At 35.7% G+C, this 24,160-nt stretch overlaps 2 protein-coding genes across 4 annotated transcripts; both read right to left on the bottom strand.

Annotated features, from left to right (window-relative positions):
- Positions 1 to 17,824: 17,824 nt before the first annotated feature.
- Positions 17,825 to 19,088, bottom strand: LOC113315972. Its single transcript, XM_026564210.1, has 2 exons — positions 18,727 to 19,088; positions 17,825 to 18,641 (listed from the first exon to the last, which is right to left on the bottom strand). The coding sequence occupies exons 1-2, from the start codon at positions 19,086 to 19,088 to the stop codon at positions 17,825 to 17,827; spliced, it is 1,179 nt and encodes a 392-aa protein (XP_026419995.1).
- Positions 19,089 to 20,445: 1,357 nt separating this feature from the next.
- Positions 20,446 to 22,874, bottom strand: LOC113315071 (rhomboid-like protein 11, chloroplastic). Of its 3 annotated transcripts, none has more exons than XM_026563384.1 (8): positions 22,654 to 22,874; positions 22,411 to 22,501; positions 21,787 to 21,905; positions 21,624 to 21,709; positions 21,485 to 21,514; positions 21,197 to 21,263; positions 21,048 to 21,110; positions 20,446 to 20,941 (listed from the first exon to the last, which is right to left on the bottom strand). In XM_026563384.1, the coding sequence occupies exons 1-8, from the start codon at positions 22,777 to 22,779 to the stop codon at positions 20,708 to 20,710; spliced, it is 816 nt and encodes a 271-aa protein (XP_026419169.1). In that variant the 5' UTR covers positions 22,780 to 22,874; the 3' UTR covers positions 20,446 to 20,707. The 3 variants fall into 3 exon arrangements, with proteins under 3 accessions (XP_026419169.1, XP_026419167.1, XP_026419168.1); XM_026563382.1 differs by having other exon boundaries at positions 21,197 to 21,363; positions 21,474 to 21,514; positions 22,654 to 22,870; XM_026563383.1 differs by lacking the exon at positions 21,048 to 21,110 and having other exon boundaries at positions 21,197 to 21,363; positions 21,474 to 21,514; positions 22,654 to 22,873.
- Between the last annotated feature and the right edge of the window lie 1,286 nt (positions 22,875 to 24,160).

The raw sequence follows: 24,160 nt of genomic DNA, 5'->3' as shown, positions 1-24,160 counted from the left end.
ATTTATTTTTAATAAGCATTTGTCTTTTTGAAATCTACCAATCATGCGTTCATCCACTCCCAGCATTTCCAATGGTCATGCATTCATTCACTTCGAGCATCTCCAACGGTGTCCGGGTATATATGTCTCATATGGAAATCTAAATAAAGGTTTTAATTGACATTATATGTATATAGAATCTTATTTTGATAAACATCTCCAGTAGTAGTTGTATCTATATCTATTCTAATACAATTGTTATTCAGTTATAAGTTACTTAATTTAAAATGTGGGCCAAAATGATTTTAAACAGAAAAAGTTAATGATGTGGACATGGATGGGAGTATCTAAATTTAGATATTCTCATCCAAATTCAAACTGCCGACTCATACTGATTTTTGACTATCCAAGTACCATTGGAGAGAGTGTTCTATGTTAGAGTATCTAAAATCCTATGTGACACCAATTTTTTTAGAGACCCAAACTCTATTGGAGATGCTCTTAAGTCGAAACCCTGGTACCAATTCCGCCTTCCTAGATCACAACAAGAATATATCAATAAGAAGAATAGACAGAAAAGAAATTTTTTACTTACTGAACAATAGTGGAGTACTTCACACGGGTAGACTCAAACGCAATAAACTAATCTTCTGACCATGAAATTGGTTGGTATCCACTAGAAGGTCATTTTATTTTTAATTTAAAAATCAATTTCATTAATATCAAGGAGAGATTACATGTGCATGATGAGGAACCCATTATAGCGGCTTCATTAGACAATATTCCAAAATATTGAATAGTGAAGATACCTTCTGATTGTGCACCATGAACAATTCCCCAGGAATTTTTCATTTGTCATTCCTGATTTTTTTGCAACGAAGAACGAATCCTCTAAACAAATATTTAGATACTCAAGGAATTATATATTGGTCCGGTACCAATAGCAAACTTGTATTATGCAGTGTTTTGGCTTGTATTGGGATCGGACTACAAGTTTTGGCTTTAGTAATGAATTTCGTTTTCTTACTATGCATTGTGTATCCACTATTACTATAAATGCTGTGAATACCAATATTTTGCAGAGCACGTGTCACGATCTTAGTGGCCGCATACGTGTCTACAACTGTATAGTCTTTGCTAGACAGAGGAGCCTGAGTAGCAAGGGATACCTCCGCAGATCTGCTTTATATCATCCCAAGAGAAATGAAGTCAACGGTCAAGATAAAGGAAGAAAAAGGCTAGTCTACATAGGGTTAGATGGCAAAGGGACAGAGGTAGATGACGCATCCAATAAGCATTAAATGCTCTGATTCTTATTTACACGCATGAGTCAAAGCACGTGGAGAGAGGAAGCGTGTCAGAACCCGATTGGCGGAAGCAAGCGGTGAACGAAGGTACAACGCGCACTGGGGCTGGGTAGTTCCCAAAGGAACGTGGGCAAGCTGAGGTGGCGAGATACAACTGGAGAAGCATGCGGTGGACGAAGGTAGCACTGGTACGGAAGGTATATCAGCAGACGATGGACCCAGAGGCAGTAAAGATATACCAAGAGCAGAAGGGGCTATAAATACCAAGATTCACCAACAAATTAAGGGCATTCAATATCTAGGAGAGAAGATCTAGTCTTAAGCTTGTACCTCTTTAATTTTTATAACTTAAGTAGTTACTTCAACTTGAGTTCTCTCTATTACTTTGGGAAGCATTTAAGATCTTTGTAACCACCACATACTTAATACGATTTTATCACTCATTACCCCGTGGATGTAAACAAATGTCGAACCACGTTACATCTTGTGTCTCATGATAACTTAGAGGTTTTTACATTACTCTTATGTTCTTTGTTATTACTGTGATATTAGATACCATTTATTGCTTAGCTTAATCAGTTCAACAGAGGTATCGATACTCCTTAGTATTAGATCCTTTGAGTTGTACACATCACGTAGGCTACGGGAAAACGAGTAGTCACAAATGTCTTACTTAATGTTTCTCCCTGTGACCAGTTTGAACCAACTAGAAGAATTAGACGAGGGGATCCTTTAAGTAGACAAGAACATAACTTGAATCATTGTTTTGCAACGAAAAACGAATCCTTGATCTAACTTCTCTGATTGATTACTTTATTTGCTTTCTTTTGCGAACTTAAAACAAGAAAACCGCCCTTTTTGTGACAATCAAACAACTAAAAACTATTGCTCCTCGTGGAAACAATCTTGATTACACTATATTATTTGTTAATTAGGTGGGAAAATATTCATTAATATTTTGTGGTTACGACACGCATCATTGATTATAACTGATCCTATACCTAATCATTTATGGAGGCCATTTAAATTTTTCAGCACTTGGATAGAACATAGCACTTTTAAACATAATTTTGAATTTCGTGGAACGTTGATGTACAGGGTAGTCCTACTTATACATTGAACCCAAAAATAATATAGTGCTAGAATAGCTTTATGTTGCATAGTGCTAAAATCATTTAAGTCGAAATCATTTACACTGTTATGTTCTATAATTTTGAAAAATTTAAGAAGTGTTTTGGGCTACAAACACAATCGGTAGATAAATAAACTTACAAACCACCGATGGTAGAAGTTCGCAAAATCAAAGATTTATAAGTTTGGGCAAAATTGTTTTATGGTGCTACATCTTTAATCGGCAGATAGAAAATATTTATAAACTACCGATTATGAAATTTGAAGAATTATAAATTTTATAAGTTTAGAGAACTTATAAATTACCGACTTATAAGATGAAAAAGTTGAAATTCTATAAGTTTGAAAATATCGGCTTTGGGGCTACATTGATAATTGGTAGTTCAGTTATTTTCCAAAACTATCGATTGTGAAAGATGAAAAGAATTCAAAGATTTATAATTTTTGAAAAATTTATATTTCGGGCTACATTGACAATCGGTAGTTATGTTATTTTCCAAAACTATCGTTAGTGAAAAATTAAAACCCGAAAAAGAAATTGAGCTTGGGGCATTTTCATAAATGGTGGTAATCTATCTTTACAGGACTACTGATTATACAGTAATTTTGGCACGTGAGTATATAATCGGTAGATATTATACTCCGTTATCTACCGAGATCGTCAATGGCATTAATTGCATGCAAACCTCCTCTTTTTTTTAATTTTTTTTGGTTAAGGATCACATAGAAAGTGGGTTTTTGAGTTTCTTAACGCAATTTTGTTTGATGCTAATACAAGAAATGTGTAGATAAGGAGTATGTTGATACTACTTCTTAGTGATCTTATTTTGTTTTATTAGTCCTCAAATTCTTTTTGAGTCGTCCCAAAAAAACGGCCAGGAAATTTAACCCTCCATTATATATGGTATGTCAAACTCAAAAGAACGGTTGTATGATCTCCTGAGGGTTATTTATAGTCATGTGACCTACATGAGGGGAAAATCGGTATTTCGACACTAAAATATACACCGGTGGCAGATATCGGGCAAGGATTGTTTGGGCGAAAATAAATATTTAGGAGCCAAATAACTGATATATATATTAATAATAACAAGTAGAGTGCACGTGCTTTGCACGTCGGCAAATCATAGTTATTTTTACACTTATCTTCCATTTTTGAAGAAGTATGACACTGCAACCCCTGTTAGGCAATGATGTTGTTCTTCCTTTTATTGTTATTTTAATAATTAGACTAACAGACTACATATGGAAATGATAACGGCGGGCTATTTGTAATGTATTTGCAAATTGCACCCTGAAGAAGGGGGCACATCCAAAACTTACCCTTAAAATAACTAGTTTATTATTTAGCTACTTATTATTTTCCTTTAGATTAGGTGGACGGTATTTGTCTACCTAATACTGTCTACTAGTTCAGTAGACTTTAAAAAAATACACGCCAAAGGCTCATTTTATATGCAACTGATAAAGAAGCTACACCACACATCCTCTTTGTGCACGAATTGTCTTTTCCATTTTATTTATTTTTAATAAGCATTTGTCTTTTTGAAATTTACCAATCATGCGTTCATCCACTCCTAGCATCTCCAATGGTCATGCATTCATTCACTTCGAGCATCTCCAACGGTGTCCGGGTATATGTCTCATATGGAAATCTAAATATTAGGTTTTTAATTGACATTATGTGTATATAGAATCTTATTTTGATAAACATCTCCAGTATTAGTTTTATCTATATCTATTCTAATACAATTTTTATTCAGTTATAAGTTACTTAATTTAAAATGTGGGCCAAAATGATTTTAAACAGAAAAAGTTAATGATGTGGACATGGATGGGAGTATCTAAATTTGGATATTCTCATCCAAATTCAAACTGCCGAGTCATACTGATTTTTCACTATCCAAGTACCATTAGAGAGAGTGTTCTATGTTAGAGTATCTAAAATCCTATGTGACACCAATTTTTTTTAGAGACCCAAACTCTATTGGAGATTCTCTTAAGTCGGAACCCTGGTACCAATTCCTCCTTCCTAGATCAAACCAAGAATATATCAATAATAAGAATAGACAGAAAAGAAATTTTTTACTTACTGAACAATAGTGGAATACTTCACACGGGTAGACTCAAACGTAATAACCTAATCCTCTGACCATGAAATTGGTTGGTATCCACTAGAGGGTCATTTTATTATTAATTTAAAAATCAATTTCATTAATATCAAGGAGAGATTACATGTGCATGATGAGCAACCCATTATAGCGGCTTCATTAGACAATATTCCAAAATATTGAATAGTGAAGATACCTTCTGATTGTGCACCATGAACAATTCTCCAGGAATTGTTCATTTATCATTCCTGATTGTTTTGCAACGAAGAAAGAATCCTCTAAACAAATATTTAGATACTCAAGGAATTATATATTGGTCCGGTACCAATAGCAAACTTGTATTATGCAGTGTTTTGGCTTGTATTGGGATCGGACTACAAGTTTTGGCTTTAGTAATGAATTTCGTTGTCTTACTATTCATTGTATATCCACTATTACTATAAATGTTGTGAATACCAATATTTTGCAGAGCACGTGTCACGATCTTAGTGGCTGCATACGTGTCTACAACTGTATAGCCTTCGCTAGACAGAGGAGCCTGAGTATCAAGGGATACCTCCGCAGATCTGCTTTATATCATCCCAAGAGAAATGACGTCAACGGTCAAGATAAAGGAAGAAAAAGGCTAGTCTACATAGGGTTAGATGGCAAAGGGACAGAGGTAGATGACGCATCCAATAAGCATTAAATGCTCTGATTATTATCTACACGCATGAGTCAAAGCACGTGGAGAGAGGAAGCGTGTCAGAACCCGATTGCCGGAAGCAAGCGGTGAACGAAGGTACAACGCGCACTAGGGATGGGTAGTTCCCGAAGGAACGTGGGCCAGCTGAGGTGGCGAGATACAACTGGAGAAGCATGCGGTGGACGAAGGTACCACTGGTACGGAAGGTATATCAGCAGACGATGGACCCAGAGGCAGTAAAGATATACCAGGAGCAGAAGGGGCTATAAATACCAAGATTCACCAACAAATTAAGGGCATTCAATATCTAGGAGAGAAGATCTAGTCTTAAGCTTATACCTCTTTAATGTTTATAACTTAAGTAGTTACTTCAACTTGAGTTCTCTCTATTACTTTGGGAAGCATTTAAGATATTTGTAACCACCACATACTTAATACGATTCTATCACTCATTACCCCGTGGACGTAAACAAATGTCGAACCACGTTACATCTTGTGTCTCATGATAACTTAGAGGATTTTACATTACTCTTATGTTATTTGTTATTATTGTGATCCTAGATACCATTTATTGCTTATCTTAATCAGTTCAACAGAGGTATCGATACTCCTTAGTATTAGATCCTTTGACCTGTACACATCACGTAGGCTACGGGAAAACGAGTAGTCACAAATGTCTTACTTAATGTTTTTCCCTGTGACCAGTTTGAACCAACTAGAAGAATTAGACGAGGGGATCCTCTAAGTAGACAAGAACATAACTTGAATCATTTTTTTGCAACGAAAAACGAATCCTTGATCTAACTTCTCTGATTGATTACTTTATTTGCTTTCTTTTGCGAACTTAAAACAAGAAAACCGCCCTTTTTGTGACAATCAAACAACTAAAAACTATTGCTCCTCGTGGAAACAATCTTGATTACACTATATTATTTGTTAATTAGGTGGGAAAATATTCATTAATTTTTTGTGGTTACGACACGCATCATTGCTTATAACTGATCCTATACCTAATCATTTATGGAGGCCATTTAAATTTTTCAGCACTTGGATAGAACATAGCACTTTTAAACATAATTTTGAATTTCGTGGAATGTTGATGTACAGGGTAGTCCTACTTATACATTGAACCCAAAAATAATATAGTGCTAGAATAGCTTTATGTTGCATAGTGCTAAAATCATTTAAGTTGAAATCATTTACACTGTTATGTTCTATAATTTTGAAAAATTTAAGAAGTGTTTTGGGCTACAAACACAATCGGTAGATAAATAAACTTACAAACCACCGATGGTAGAAGTTCGCAAAATCAAAGATTTATAAGTTTGGGCAAAATTGTTTTATGGTGCTACATCTTTAATCGGTAGATAGAAAATATTTATAAACTACCGATTATGAAATTTGAAGAATTAGAAATTTTATAAGTTTAGAGAACTTATAAATTACCGACTTATAAGATGAAAAAGTTGAAATTCTATAAGTTTGAAAATATTGGCTTTGGGGCTACATTGATAATTGGTAGTTCAGTTATTTTCCAAAACTATCGATTGTGAAAGATGAAAAGAATTCAAAGATTTATAATTTTTGAAAAATTTATATTTCGGGCTACATTGACAATCGGTAGTTAAGTTATTTCCAAAACTATCGTTAGTGAAAAATTAAAACCCGAAAAAGAAATTGAGCTTGGGGCATTTTCATAAATGGTGGTAATCTATATTTACAGGACTACTGATTATACAGTAATTTTGGCACATGAGTGTATAATCGGTAGATATTATACTCCGTTATCTACCGAGATCGTCAATGGCATTAAGTGCATGCAAACCTCCTCTTTTTTTTAATTTTTTTTGGTTAAGGATCACATACAAAGTGGGTTTTTGAGTTTCTTAACGCAATTTTGTTTGATGCTAATACGACAAATGTGTAGATAAGGAGTATGTTGATACTACTTCTTAGTGATCTTATTTTGTTTTATTAGTCCCCGAATTCTTTTTGAGTACTCCCAAAAAAACGGCCAGGAAATTTAACCCTCCATTATATATGGTATGTCGAACTCAAAAGAACGGTTGTATGATCTCCTGAGGGATATTTGTAGTAATGTGACCTACATGAGGTGAAAATCGGTATTTCGACACTAAAATATACACCGGTGGCAGATATCGTGCAAGGGCTGTTTGGGCGAAAATAAATATCTAGGGGCCAAATAACTAGTATATATATTAATAATAACAAGTAGAGTGCACGTGATTTGCACGTCGGTAAATCATAGTTATTTTCACACTTATCTTCCATTTTTGAAGAAGTATGACACTGCGACCCCTGTTAGGCAATGATGTTGTTCTTCCTTTTATTGTTATTTTAATAATTATTATTAGATTTAGGATACTCGATTGACGTAGATTATGCAAATCGCAACGTTTTCATGTTACAAAGATATTGATGAGGATTCCCTACTGAATAATTGAATTCAAACCAAGTAAATACAATTTTTCACTTTGATAGTCTTTAAGTCGTTAACCTGATTTTAGAGAAGAAAATCAAAGGTCAATGGAGATCGACTCTAGCGGGCGCACTAGTAGCACACAGACGTGTGGGGATTAGTTTTGCACAATGCTAGATGTCTCCTTTATATAGCCTTCAAATCAGGGTTTTGCCTTAGTTACAAAGCAATCCTTTTCACTGTTAGATGAAAACCTGATTTAGATTCAAGCTACACGTTTGGGCTGCTTTTCACGAACCCAGTAAACGTCTACCCAAGTGTGTGTGACAAGTTTTGAGTACAATCGTAACGATTGGCTTGAGATTTATATCTACGATAGGAAAGATAGAAAAGTAGTCACAAACATCTTCGTCTCATCGTTTGTGATTCCACAATATCTTCTTTCGCTGCGTTGATTAAGATTATTATGAGGTGATTGAAAATACTAGGTTGTTCTTCGGGAATATAAGTCCGGGTTATCAATTGGTTCATGTTCACCTTGATTTATCAAAAGACGGAACATAACTCGTAGGTATTTCTGTGGGAGACAGATTCATCTATTTTGTAGACTTTTCTGTGTGATACAGATTTGTTTATTAAAGTCTTCGATTTTAGGTCATAGCAACTCTTAGTTGTGGGTGTGATCAGCTAAGGGAATCAAGTGTGTGGTATCCTGCTGGGATCAGAGACGTAAGGAGCGCAACTGTTCCTTGAATCAGTGTGAGATTTATTGGGGTTCAACTACAGTCCGGACCGAAGTTAGTTTTTAGTAGGCTAGTATCTGTAGCGTCTTAATACAATGTGGTGTTAAATCTGGACTAGGTCCCGGGGTTTTTCTGCATTTGCGGTTTCCTTGTTAACAAAATTCTGGTGTCTGTGTTATTTCTATTCTGCATTATATTTTGTCATATAATTGAAATATCACAGGTTGTGCGTTTGAATCAATCAATTGGAAATCCGACCTTTGGTTGTTGATTGAAATTGATTGATCCTTGAACATTGGTCTTTGGGACCGTTCAAGTGATTTCTCTTGTATTCAATTAGACTTGCAAATTTATATTTGCTTGAGAAAGAATTGAATCAAGAGAGAGAGATACAACTCTTTGATATACTTTTTATAGATTGAGTCTTTTTGATTCTCTTAAAAGTATATTGGAGTTTGTCCATACAGATTGCTAAGAGAAATATTAATCCACTACAGACACTAGCCTACTAAAAACTAACTTCGGTCTGGACTATAGTTGAACCCCAATCAATCTCACACTGATTCAAGGTACAGTTGCGCTCCTTATGTCTCTGATCCCAGAAGGATACTACGCACTTGATTCCCTTGACTGATCTCACCCACAACTAAGAGTTGCTACGACCCAAAGTCGAAGACTTTAATAAACAAATCTGTATCACACAGAATAGATAAATCTGTCTCCCACAGAAATACCTACGAGTTTTGTTCCGTCTTTTGATAAATCAAGGTGAACATGAACCAATTGATAACCCGGACTTCTATTCCCGAGGAACATCCTAGTATTATCAATCACCTCACAATAATCTTAATCGACGCGGCGAAAGAAGATATTGTGGAATCACAAATGATGAGACGAAGATGTTTGTAACTACTTTTCTATCTTGCCTATCGGAGATATAAATCTCAAGACAATCGTTATGATTGTAGTCAAAACGATAGAATCAGCAAGATCAGATCACACAACTACGAGAAAGTAGTATCAGTCTGGCTTCACAATCCCAATGAAGTCTTTAAGTCGTTAACCTGGTTTTTAAGAAGAAACCAAAGGTTAAAGGAGAATCGACTCTAGCTAATCCAACTAGTATCACATGGAAGGTATGGGGATTAGGTTTCCCAGTTGCTAGAGTTCTCCCTTATATAGTCTTTCAAATCATGGTTTGCAATAAATGTTAGCTTGGTAACAAAGCATTCAATATTCACTTATAGATTAAAACCTAATTAGATTCAAGCTAATATCTTTAAACCGTTGGATCAAAAACTTAGCTTGTTACACACAAATGAAATGTACTACTTTGGGTTTATGTAACCGTACACAAACATGAACATTTATTGGTTCAACAATAGTTAACCAAATGGTTAGCCATATGAACACTTTCATATCAACCATGTTCTGCTTCACCATAACTAGTTCACATGACTCAAATGAACTAGTTAGAGAGTTGTTCAATTGCAAGGAAATCTTATGTAACTACACAAGGCACAATCGAAGCAAAAACGATTTGATTCACTCGAATCGGTTCATGAACTATATAGCTAATATGAATAAGTTCACAAACAATCGTCTTTAGATATAACCAGCTTAAGTTCGCAGACTTAGTTCGCGGACTTAAGTTCCCGGAAAGAGTTCTCAAACTCCAGCAGATTTTCTCGGGTCGAGAACTTCCGCCAGTTCGTGGAATGAGTTCACGGCTCTTGTTCTGGTTCTCTTGATCAACAAAGTTCTCAAACTTCGGTTTCATGGAAAAATGGAATTATACATATATGTGTTGCCATACAATTCCTATATCCATCATTGGTTATTTCATCTAAAATCTCATTTCAATCATTGAAACATTCTTAGAGAACATTTCGTCAAAGTAAGCAATTTTCAAAGTGATTGAAACGTGTCATGAATTTCGTCACTAGGTAAAGATGAACTTGGCCAAAGCAAAAGCTTACCAACACATATTTCGAGAAATAGATAGGAGAGATAAATTCGGCTCGAAATAGCAAATGTGTATAATCAAAGTCTATATAGCAAAACGATTTTTGTCTCAAAATAGGAGATAAAGTAGATAGACTTTTGAGTGATAGATAAGTTCAAGTATCCACATAGCTTTTAGTCGATGAAGATTCACCAGTTCCTTGAGTAGTCCTTCGTCTTGTATGATGATTTCCATGGAGTTCTTGAGCTCAATTACACTTTCTATCCTAGTCCAAGACTTAGCTATAGTAGACTAAAAATCAAGACTTATAGTTTTGATCACTAACATTGACAAACATGCTTGAGATAGCAACGCATGCGAGTTCGACCGAACAATTTTCTAACAAGACTCACTAAAGGCCTCAAATGTATGCCTTCATCCATACAAGGAATAGCGAGCTAGTGGACATATAGGGCCTTGTTCCGAGTTGTCCCATTATTTTGGACCATTGTGGCACCAAACAGGTTATGTGATGTATAATGGCTCCAGGGTGATGCGACAACATGGTGCTTGCAAAATAGTACCATGGAATCACATGAATGGAAAGTTCAAGTTGGACGTCGAGAAAAGCGAGTCTAACCAGGACAACATCAAGGTTGTTTACTCTAGTGATCCATTTGTTATTGAACATTGGGATACGAGGGAGTACCACTTGGTGAACACTGGGAGAGCTGTCAACCGAGGTCAGGAAAATGCTCCAGGCTATATGGAGTGGTACCGGGAGCATACACATCTAAAAGTAATCCGTGAACTTAAAGCAAAGTCGACCTCGGCGGCTTCCATTTACAGATGTATCATCCCAAAAAAAAACCCAGGTTACGATAAATTGGTGTGTATGGTTATGAATTTTACCTCTAATACTACGATTCAATTTCTTAGGTGAACTCTATTTGATGTTTTGTCAATTAAGAAAACAGGTGAATAGGTTCAAATTTTTGTCCAAATGGTGCACTGATTGCATAACGGCTGGACAGCCTGTGCCAATTGAGAAGATTAAAAAGCACAGGGAGATGATTGATAATGTTGACAATGAAGAGTATGCAGCTGAGTTTGGGGAGAAAGTGACGAAGAACCCGCCCAAGAAAAAAGCATCAAAGGCGAACAAAAGATCTCAGGCTTCTTCAAGCTCTCATTCTGAAGGAAATATTGAGGGAGATGAAGGTGATGCGGGTCGTGCGGCTCGTCTGAAGCGTTCTAAAACTCTAGCTGACAATACTAAGAAGAAAACTAGGAATTGGGGGATAATGTGTTGTTCGATGTTATGGATTATGTGGATTAAACAGTTTCTTTTGGATTATGGTGTTTGTTTTAACGGTTTTTTTTGGATTATGGCGTTTTAAATACTTGTTTTGGATTATATATTCTTAAGTTTATGGGTTATGAATGTATTTTGAGTTATGATTGTCTGAAACTGCTGAATTTTTCACCATAATCGGAGGTTACAAATCAACCTTACCTACCGATTCTGGTAAATTTTCAAAATATTGTGACATATGTTCAGAATCGGTAGTTAATGTTGATAACATTAACTACCGATTCTTGTGACTTTTTCAAAAAAAATGTGAGATATGTTCAGAATCGGTAGTAATGTTATCCTCATTAACTACCGATTATGGTGACTTTTCAAAAAATTGTGATATATGTTCAGAATCGGCAGTAATATTATCAGCATTAATTACCGATTATAGTGGCTTCATTTTTATTGTTCTTCTGGACCAAAACACCCTTATAATCGGACACAGGTTAAGCTCTCACCATCTACAACATAAACCTGCAAAAGCTTTGGAACGACAGTTCCATAATATCAGCCAAATAATAAGTGTAATAACCAACAAAGATTCATAAGAAAACATGCAAGTATAAACAACCAAGAAAAAGGTAGACTCATAAGCATGGTGTTGAAATGTGAAAAATCACCTAGCTTATCTTCTTTTCTTTCTTGGAGTCACCAGATCATCTAACTCACATAGGGACCATGACAATATAGGATGCCTAATGACTTGGTTTGATATAATCACCATTAGAGGATCCATTCTGAGTTCAAATACAGTTAAGGGTTATATGAGTTGGGTGTTCAACAAAATATTGAGAGCCATAAGCGCACAATAAAATCTGGTCAGTATAGCCATAACCATAGAATGCATCATGTGCAAGACCCAGAATATTCCAACTAATATTACACTTAGGCGAAAAAAGAGTAACATACCTTGTATCAACGCTCATAGTAGCTGGATTTAGAAAAACATGAGTATGGATTATTGTTACATCCTTGACGAAAATTCGTTGTAGCCTCCTATATGTCAGCTTCCTACATTCCAAACCTGAGGTCTGTGGCAAACTTTTTTGATTCCATTTGATAGCTAAATTAAGATTATGTACCACAAAACATTACCTTGGTTTTCAACCGAAAAGCATATTAATTGAACGTCTGCCACCATAGTACTACAGAATCTTTCTTCATGTAATGTCCACCATCACCTTATATAAAGTTATGAACGTAGTGTTTCAACATGATTCTAAAATATCAGTGAGAACGATTAAACTTTTCTTATTAGCAATATTTATAGCTAGAACCAAATTTTATATGCAACTGCAATCACATAATCAAATAGTATAGCAAAATAAAAATAAACAACAACCTCTTAAAGTCCCATTTCTATCATGAGCATTATTCACAGCCAAAAATCAATAAACAGTACTATCATACCCTTTCGTGCTCCCCAACCTCCAAAACGTACTATTCACTGCACTCGTAGGCTCATAGCCTTAGAAAATATTTTCAAATAATTTCTCACAATATTATAATGAAGTTCTTATCTACATGTACATTACTCCACCCAAAAAAAGATCAATTAAGAAACGAAAACAACTAACTATTTATCGATCATTTAAGGCAATTCAATCCGATAAAAAGACTAATTCCGAAACAATCGAATTGAGTTGAAGAGACTAACTATAACAATTCACACCGTATTTCGCTAAATTCCAAAACACCCAAATTGAAGCAAAATTATTTCAAATTACCTTCTTAGAACTGAATCATTTGTAGGCCATTGACGGGATTTTTTGTTAGGATTTTACATAACTTGCCATGTAATTGCAGGGAACAGTTTGTATAGATGTTTACACAAAATCATAATAAAGTTCAAATTTGACATTCATAGATAGGATTATGTTTGAAATCAAAATTCTGCAGTGAACCATTATCACATCATACTGGATTTTTTTCTTTCAATCCACCATTTTTGCAGCTGAAAAAGCTTGGTGTCGGCATGGACGTGGTATGAATACAATGCCGGAAGCAGCCATATCTATTTCGTTTTGAATTTTTTTTATGATTTTAATCAGTCCACTGCCGGCACAGTTAGTTAATTCTCGAACATGCCGGTACTACTAACGGCATAATATGTTGCTTAAATTTCTTTGCCGGCACATGATATAAAGTATCCAGAAAATTGATTTTTTTTTTCACTTGACTACCGGCATTGATAGATTTCTATCGAGCATGCCGGTATTTAGTTACGGCATTGAATGTTAGTTACCAAGAATGTCGGTATCATTTTCCGGCATGGTCTTCATCAATTCCGGCATGGTCTTCATCACTTCCGGCGATGTAAAAAAAAAATTCCAACATGGTCTTCATCACTACCGACATGGTCTTCATCACTTCCGACATGGTCTTCCTCACTACCGGCATGGTCTTCCTTACTTCTGGCATGGTCTTCATCATTACCGCCATGTCTTCATCACTACCGGCATGGTCTTCATCACTACCGGCATGGTCTTCATCACTTCCGAATGTAAAGAAAAAAATCGTTTTCAAATTGAGGAGCCGCCAGAGAAGGAGAAGAGAATTTGAAAGAGAGTGGGGAAAATTTAAAATTTGAAAGGGAATGGGGAATATTTAGGTTTCAAATCCCTAACCCTAAAAAAGATTAATAAGAAGAGAAGATGGAAATGGGGGATATGATTTTGTTTTTTGATTTTAAGTTTTTAGATTTTTATTTTGAGGGAAGGGTATTTTGGTATTTTTGCCCCCAAAAACACCCCTTAGCAAACACTATTGGTTGGGGGAAGTAATTTATATCCCCCAATTAATTTTCATATCCCCCAATTGCGCGTTCATTTTAAAATGCATTATGCAACACTAAATGTTGAAATTGTTCATCGGATAACAAACCCTTCAAAACCATTTCATAAGCACAAATCAAACAAATCCCCTAAATTTTATAGAACCATATTACAACATAAAACGATTCTAACTTTAGAAAATGTACATACCTAATCGAAGAATAGAAAGTTATCGATTGAATTTCCGTCATTGATTGTTCGAAACCTAACCGAAAAAATTAACCTTTCTCCTCAAAAAAAAATAATATCTAACCGAAGAATCAGTTGTTGGGTTTTAGCTGCAGAGAAAAGATAGAGAGAGGGTTGAGGGAGAAAAAAGAGCGATGAAAGAAAAAGAAACTTTTGTAATTTCAGAGATTAGATACATCCTACGGCAATAGTTGGAGGTGGCAATAATCCAACGGTACATAAACAATGTGGGTTAAAAGAAAAATACGTTGGTGTATGAAAGGTACGGCGGTACACGAAAAATACGGCGGTGCACCAAAAATATTTAGTGTTTTCGGTCAAGGCTTGCTCTCATTAAAAGGGGGAGAGATTTGAAATCCACGTTACTTATTCGTTTATGGGGTAAACTCAAAAACCCCTAAAAGAAAATTTTAATAGGGACTCAACGAAACCCTAATAGATATCTAACGGACAAAACATACATAGGAAGTCTCGGATAAGAAAGTATAGCACGTGACGTAAAGCATACTTTCATCTTCACCGATAAAGAATACGGTGTTGACGAGTTTCAAACTCGCCACTGATATAACCACCCAATGACTTTACCATCGTACAACAGTGACATTAGAAATAAATGTTTGTACTTTCTGCAAATTTTGGTTTAATTTATTTTATTTATTTATTTTTGACTGAAAAGGGTAAATTTTATAAAAAGAACTTCAATCACAAAAGTTGTGATAAGAAGAAGAATAGTAAGGGATCAATGAATGACTGAATTCCAGTTACAAATAAGAGCAGAAAGTGAAAACCATAAAAAATATATGAGTTTAAAGCCCAAGTAAATAACAAAAATTTAACTGCTATGATCAGCTGATTTGAATTTCTGGTACGATTGTTATATAATCTGTTGTCACGCTCCTTCCAAATCGTCCACCATATTGCAAACGACAATAAGCTCCAAATTTTCTTCCATCTGACAGAGGATTTCTTGACTCCCCATTCCTACAAATTATTCTTCACATCAGCAGCAAAAGTCCATTTAATACTAAAAATTCCAAGAAAATATGACCAAATGCTAGTTACATTGCTACAATGCAGAAAGAGATGATCATTTGTCTCAGCACACTGACTACAAAACAAGCAGTTAGAATCTTGAACCAAACCAGCTCTGAACAAATAATCTAGAGTTGGAGCACCTTCATAACAAAGTGTCCAAACTAGAAAGGAAACCTTTAAGGGAACTTTAGAATTCCACAGATGTTTATCTGGAAATCTCAAGAGACCACCAACTTCCAAAGCTGAGTAAGCATTTGACACAGAAAAAGAATCTCCATATCTCCAGCTCCTGAGATCATCATTTGCATTCACAGGAGGTTCACCAATAGCCTGCAATAGGTTAGCTACATCCATAACTTCATGATCTTTCAAATTTCTAGAGAATTGAAAGTCCCAAGCCCCATCAGCTGAGATTAAGTCTTTTACCACCTTCAGTTTAGTTTTTGAAATCTTAAACAAGGAGGGGAATAATGATTTAAGAGTAAAATCACCATACCAGACATCTTCCTAGAACAATATGGAACTACAACTTCTTACAGTAATGATTGTACCTTGTTGCACAAACTCTCTTGATTTTAGAATTCCAAGCCAAAGACTATGACAAACTACTCTATTTATCTTATTTTGAAACAAAGCTTCAACAACATCTCCAAACTTCTCATTGATTATCCTCCTCCAGAGAGCACGCTTCTCATATCCATATCTCCAAATCTATTTAGCATGTAAAGCTTTGTTGACAAGCTGCAACTTCTTTATGCCTACTCCCCCTCTGCATTTGGGTAGATTAGCTTTAGCCCAAAAAACTCAACTTTCTTCTTTACAGAATTACTAGAACCCCATAGAAATCTTCTCATTATTTTTTCCAGTTCCTTAGCCACAGAAACTGGCATTTGAAACATTGAAAGAAAGTAAATTGGTAAGCTTGTAAGAACACTTTGAATCATTATAAGTCTTTGACCCTTAGAAAGACAAGTCTTCTTCCAAGCTGCTAATTTCTGTTGCATTATGAGAATAATATCAGACCAAATCAACTTACTTTTTGACTTACTCCCTATAGGAATTCCAAGATAATTCATTGGGAACTGAGAATTAGAACAACCAAAAAGATCAGCACACACCTCTCCATTATTCAACTGACCAAGACCCGCAATGGTACTTTTTCTATAATTCACCTTCAAACCAGATATCAACTCAAAAGCAGTCAAGATATGCTTCAAATTTTGAATCTATATTTGATTATCTTTTAGAAAAATAACTAGATCATCAGCAAATTGTAAGTGACTAATTATGGTTCCATTCTGAGCAACCTTGAAACCAGTAATTAAGTCATCTGAAGCTGCTTTTTTGAACATGATTGGAAGAATCTCAGCTACTAAGATAAAAAGAAATTGTGAGATTGGATCACCATGTCTTATACCTTTTTGACTTTTGAATAAGTCAGTTGCTTCTATCTTCAATAAAACTGCAAATCTTGGAGTTGTAATGCACCACTTTATCCAGCTTCTCCATTTCATACCAAAACCAAAACTTTCTAAAGTCAATTCTATGCAATTCCAGTTTAGATTATCAAATGCCTTCTCAAAATCAACTTTACAAATAAAACCAGTTTCTTGAGACCTCAACTTGGCATCAATAAGCTCAGAAGCAATTAAAATTCCATCTTGAATTTGTCTTCCATGCACAAAAGCACCCAGAAATTCAGATATTATAAAAGGAAGAACCAATTTCATTCTTTTAGCTAAAAGCTTGGAAATGATCTTGTAAACACTGCCTATTAGACTTATAGGTCTAAAGTTATTTAGATTCACTTCCCCATTACACTTTGGAATCAAAGTGATGTTAGTGCAATTGATCCTCCAATCCAATTTACTGACAAGTTCAAATTCCTTCACCACCTGCATCAAATCATTCTTGATAATATCCCAAGCACATTTATAAAATTTCATAGTGAATCCATCAGGCCCAGTACTTTTGTTATTGCCAAAATTATCCACCACCTTCTTAACCTCTTCTTCTGAAAAAGGAATTTCTAAATGCATGCTTTCTATTTCAGAAATCTTAGGAGTTACTAGATTATCAAAACCAGGCCTAACCTTGTGATTCTCATTGAATAAAGAAGAATAGAAAGATTGGTTTCCTCAGCAATCTGATTCTTGTCAAAACAAAGAGCTCCATTTATCTTAAGGAACTTAATACTATTAAGCTTATACTTGAAATTTGCTATTTGGTGTAAATAAGCTGAATTTTTCTCACCATCCTTGGCCCATTTCTCTTTAGCTCTTTGAGCAGCTCTCCTAGCCACATTCAAAGAAAGAGAGGCATGTTGCAATTTTGCTTGCTCCCTTTCTACAACTTCAGCATCTGATAAAGTTGCCAACTCCTCCAAATTATCCAGAGCATTAATCACAATATCTAAATTCTCAATTTGAGAGTTTAAGTTACCAAAAGTACTTTTTTGCCAATTTTTAATTAAAAACTTTAGTCCTTGCAGCTTTTTGGCAAAAATAAAACTTGGTGTTCCAGTAAAAGATAAGTTATCCCACCAAATTCTTAAATTCGTAAGAAATTCAGGATGATGCAAGATAAAATTATCTAATCTGAAAGGAGACTTCAAACTTTCCCCAAAATTGCAATGAAGCATAATGGGAGCATGATCAGATATTGGTCTTCTAAGCCTAACTTGCATTGGAGAATGACAATGATTAATGAAGTCAGGACATAGCGGAAATCTATCTAACCTGATTAAAAGAGGAGGTTGTTTTGAATTAGTCCATGTAAATCTTCCACCAGCCATAGGAATATCAATTAAAGCAAACTTCTGAACAAAAGCTTTTAAATAATTTATGTTTGCAACTCCACCCCCTTGAGTATTTCTTTCATCGGAGCTTAAAATGGCATTGAAATCACCTCCAATAAGCCAAGGATCATCAAAAAATGAATCTAATATCTCTCAGCTCTTGTCAATATTGCCTGTAATAACCAGAATCTGAAGCCCCATAAACTGAAGTGAAAATCCAAGAAAAATCATCACTCATATTCCTAAATTTAATAGACACAGAGAAAGCTCCAATTAACTGATCCTCCATCACTAAAATACGTTCCTTCCACATGAAAATAATGCCACCATAAGCACCTTCAGAAGCAAGATAGATGTAGCTACATCTATTACTTCCCCATAGGGACCTGATTAAAGAATCATCAACCACTTCTGTTTTAGTTTCTTGAATAGTGCAGATTGTTGGATTATACTTAGCAATTGCTGCTTTGATAGCAATAATTTTTGGATATTGCCCCAAACCCCTTATATTCCAACTTAGGATTCTATGATCCATTAAGAACCCGTTGAATCCCTAGAAGCAATTGGATTAAATCCCATATCCAAATCCAAATTCTCCATCACCTTGTCACAGTTTAGAGCTTCAATTTGATCATCATTTTCGTTATCAATTGAGTCTTGAATGAAATCTTCATTGTCATACTGACCTAATCCATCATCATCTTCCTCCATCGGAATTTCCATATCAAGCAACTCCTTCGATGTTCTTTCTACTAATTCCTCACAAATCACACTAGCCTTTGGATGATTAGTGGAGATACCCAAATAAAATTCATATGTTTTTCCAGAGCACTCATCTCGACGATATCTGAATTCTCAATGCTATGAATCTCAATAACAGTATTATGTTGAGCTAGTGAATTTAATTTTTGTTGCACGGGATTCGAAAAATCCAGCTGATGAGACAAATTCGAATCATGTTTGTGCTCTTGTAACGGTAATGTACAAGGATTGTTAAGATGTAAAGAATTCAAATTTGAATTTGAAGGAGAAGTAATCAACGGTTCAGAAGAATTCGGTTCATGGGCTGGAGTTCCACCCTTGTCCGATATAGAGCCGATATCCAGGTCTAAAACCGCACCATGAAATACCACTCTCCCCATCTGGCCCATATTCAGATCTGAATTCTCCCTCAGGTCATGAGCAGGAGTTCTACCCTTTGGTGTAGAGCCGATACCATTACTCAGTAACACTCTCCCCATCTGGCTCATATTTCGACCCGAACCCGTTTAGAGCCGATACCATTACTCGGTAACACTCTCCCCATCTGGCTCATATTTCGACCCGAACCCGTTTTTTTACTGTTACCCATGAGATATCTACCTCATTATCAGGCCCATTAGAATCAGAGTTAGACTTCCCCTTATCAGAATGGGTAGCCCCTAACTGAAGATCAGCTACCTTTCTCCAAACCTTATTTAGCCTTTTTAGCGCCTCATTTGACGTTGAGGAAAAATTTGAAGTTGAATTTGAAGTTGAATATTTCGCTGTCTGATTATCCGGATGAAAATTAGGACATGCAGATGTTGAATAATTCTCATTCTGAAAATTCGCATCATCAGTAGAATTCCGCACTGGAGCTTGATCATGATCTTGATCACAGATTTGAACAATTGCTGATCTAAGTTTCGGATAGTGAATATGAAATGGCATGAAAGAATATCGTATTTGTCATCGTATAAAAAATCAATATTGTGTCTGAGTTTCTATAGGAATCATATTCAACATATACATTCAGTGAGTTGATTCCGATTTTGTTGCAGAGTGTCGTGGCTGCGGGCTGACTTTTGAAAATAAAATCTTATGGGAGGAAAGATTTTTGGGAAGTGTGGTACTCTATGATTTCGGTTCCGTATATGAAAATGTGTTTAGAAGCTGAACTAGTTAAGTTTGATATAGTATGTATAAACATCAAACATTAAACTAAATAATTTATAAAAAGTTCTCCTCCCACGAGAACTTTCTTTGATGATGTGCAACGCTCCTGCACTCTGCTCGTAGTAGTAGCAGTACTAGCAGCAGCGGTAACAAGTAAGTGCGATTGATCTGCTATCCTTTTACACACATTTGTTTGTCATACCAAATTGTCAGACTCGGTTACCTACACTTATTCTATCAGTTTAACTGTCCACCTATGACCAATCCTGATCGGTAGGTTGATATGTAACGTATCTGCATCTCGATCGAAACATTCAGAACGAATACAGGAACCATGGCACGGAGGCATGCCAAACCGACACCTGTTAAAGCACCTGCGACATGAGAAATGTGACTGATGACAGGAGCCTGTTCATCACCTTTCTTGATTGCATCCAACACTGCAGCTGCACCCCGTAGTTCTTCTCTCATCTAATCCACCAAAAGCACTACTAGATTAATATCAAGTATGATTACCGACCTTCCTTCTTAATCTTATCTATTTATAAAAGGATAATTAAACATATATATAGCTCACCCTTGATACGAACTCGTAAGTCAGTATGAGCACTAAAAGCATATGCGTCCATTCAGAATGCATCTGGAAGTGACCAGCATATTTAAAAACGTTATCTACTTTGGATCTTGCAATGGTTTTTACTAGATGCACAAGAATGGAGTGCATACCTTGACAAAAAGACAAATAGCAGCGAGGCCGTATACAGCATCAGAGGCTCCAACAGAGACTGTATTTCTAGGGAGAATTAACCATGATACAACGAAGCCCACAAACCCAGTCAGAATGTAATAAACCCATAGTGCAAAGTTTCCGACCTCCCCTTCAACAAGACTCCCTTAAAAAAGAGAAATCAAACTATACTCAGCCAGTCAGCCTTATGTTCTAAGGCTACAACTACACAGGTTTTTCCGATGAATGCCAGATATGGGGGGAATGAGGATTTACCATAAACGTACATGTAAAATAGGTTGCTGAAGAGATGATCCCTGTTGCCAAATATAAAATCGCAGACGTCTAAATCAATTAAAAGAGAAATCCTATGAAGACTTAAGCAGACCAATAAGAAATTCAAAACTCAAGCACTAAAAGTCCCACCCGCTAGAATGACAAAATGCTGCAGTCACAAACTGGTACCAAGCAGGCTGACGGTGGTCCAAAATTAGTGCTCTAAACATCCTCGGCTGTGAACAGAGTACATATGAGATTGAGTACTGTAATATGGCAAGAAATTCTTAGGAAAGGATCTTGTAGAACGTACCTCAAACACATAATCCACTACATATATTCCCAAGTTAAGAAGTAAAATCCAATATATACCTTTGACACCATTGATTGGTTTCTCGCTTTGCCATCTCAGTTCCATAAGGAGTGTATATTCTGATATCGTAATTGCAGAGGTTAAATTTTTTATCATGAAATCAGCAAAAAAGAAAAAAAAAATATATACTTATTTATAAAAATATTGAAAAAATTGATCATCTTAAAATCATTTTTTTCAATAAATTTTATCTTAACAAACCGTGCAAATGCATAACTGAAAACATAGGAAGGGACCAAAACCCGGTTCCGCTTAAAATTGCTAAGGTCAAATAAAAGCAGGTTTTCGGGTGCACCGGCATATCACAAGTGCACGTGGTCTGATCATAGGTATCCGAGGATAAAGTAGTACTCCATCCATCCTTCAGTGCACACGGTCGGAGACTATATGTGCCAAACTAGTGAACTGCTGAAGCAAACTTAGATGAAATCTATAGTGGTAGCCTAAAAACGTTAAATACAAAGTTCTGTATTGGGTTTTCTTTTTTTCTTTCTATAAAAGCAAGTAAGGTAAAAGAGTTTAGATTCTACTCCTGATTATGCAAATTAAGGTAAAAGAGCTGACCACAAATGACCAACTGGAGCAGCAAATAGAAAGGTAAGACGCATATAATAGCTTTGTCTTCGTATCTACTCCTGAATCGCTTTCCATCATCCTGTTTGACCAAACCAAGATTATTTTTCTTGAAAGATAACAATATCAAATATAAACGATTGGGTATGAAGAAAACAAAACCAGACAGAGGAATCAAAAATCAAATAAAGATGAAAACAAAATAGAAAAAGTATATATACATTGGGGACTTACCTGTAGTCGATGCGAAATGAATCTTCCAATTAGAGTAATTGCAACTATGTAAAGAACACAGGTCACCATGTAATTTTTCGGATCGATCCCAATACATGTCGGATGTGATTTCGACACCTTAAACATCTTATTGAAAATTTGGAGTTTGAGCAAACAAAGAGAAAGGATGAAGATAAAATACGAACAGATGAACCTATGGTGGTTTCATAGAGACCAAGAGAGTCAATAGGTTTCGTTTTATTAGTCTAGAAGCTTCATCAACATTATTCGACAGCGAAAACATCGTTTTCCTCATAAGTTTTTTAATATATTCATACAAAAGGTTTTGTTTCTAAAGTCATTGCTCCAATCCTATGAAAGTTCATTTCATTTTTTAAATGATCTCTTTTGTATTCATTAGTAAATGATTTCAACAATTTAAATTTGTTGTCATATGCGAATCAGTTCCTGTATTGTTAAAAAAAGCACCTACGGGTTATTGGAGATGCCAGTATGAGATTCAGGCATTGGCATAGCCAGTCGCGCTTATGTTTTGGATGGATAGTCTGTTATGGAGTCTTGTGTTCATTACCATGGCATAAAGCGTATGTTGAGATGTAGTGGTCAGGTCTAGTGGCAGCAAAGTTACACACCCGGGTCAACTCAAAACGTTCGGTGCAATTCTTTTTTCTTCGAATCCCAATTTGAGAATAGGCATCAATGTAAAGGTGGAACGCCGGAATGGTGCACCTTGTACAGAAGTGACTATTTATTTAAATCAACAAAAATACAAAGGAATCCCATAGTAGTATTTGGTTACTCGCTAGTTAGTTTTTGGTTTGTATGAGCTAAGAGTGACCAGAAACTGGTGTTCTTGAAGACCTCCTCTCCACTCCAGTGTTCCAGTCCCATCATTGCCAGTTTATTAATGCTGCCAACTGTTTACACACATAAAAGAGGATTACCAATCTGTTTCCAAGGATAGCACAATGCCTAACTAGATTCTTATGTGATAATATGACCAAATGTAATGTTATTCAGCAACTATGATTTGGAATAGCATTCATATCCTCCCACCTTAAGTTTTTCTATTTGTCTTATCTTTCAACTTCGATATGTCTTGGTCAGAAGGTTCAGATGGAACTCTACTTAGAAGCCAAACCAGACCTGCACCGACCAAAGCGCCAGAGAGATGAGCAATATGATTGACACTCTGCATAGCTGAACTTGCGCCTGACATTCTTGTTGAAGCTTGTGCTGCTTCCATCACCTGATATCTTAAAGGACCAAAAAAGATACTTCAAAACCTATTGTTGCAGCAGACATGCATGATATAACCAAACAAAACCATCAGCATATTCAGTATCAGTCAGGTTTTGTTGGATATGGAGACTTTCGGTGTTCAATCCAGGTATTCACAAAAAAATGTAATTGAATTTGAGTATGAGTAATCCAAATGTTAAGAAAAAAAAAAACTCACTGGCAAGTTTTTCACAAAGTTTGAGTGTTTATTAATTGCCCATGACTA

This window comes from Papaver somniferum, chromosome 10, assembly GCF_003573695.1.
Source record: "Papaver somniferum cultivar HN1 chromosome 10, ASM357369v1, whole genome shotgun sequence".
Lineage (NCBI taxonomy): Eukaryota > Viridiplantae > Streptophyta > Magnoliopsida > Ranunculales > Papaveraceae > Papaver > Papaver somniferum.
The sequence above is the reverse complement of the archived record's forward strand: the minus strand, read 5'-3'. Positions and strand labels throughout refer to the sequence as shown.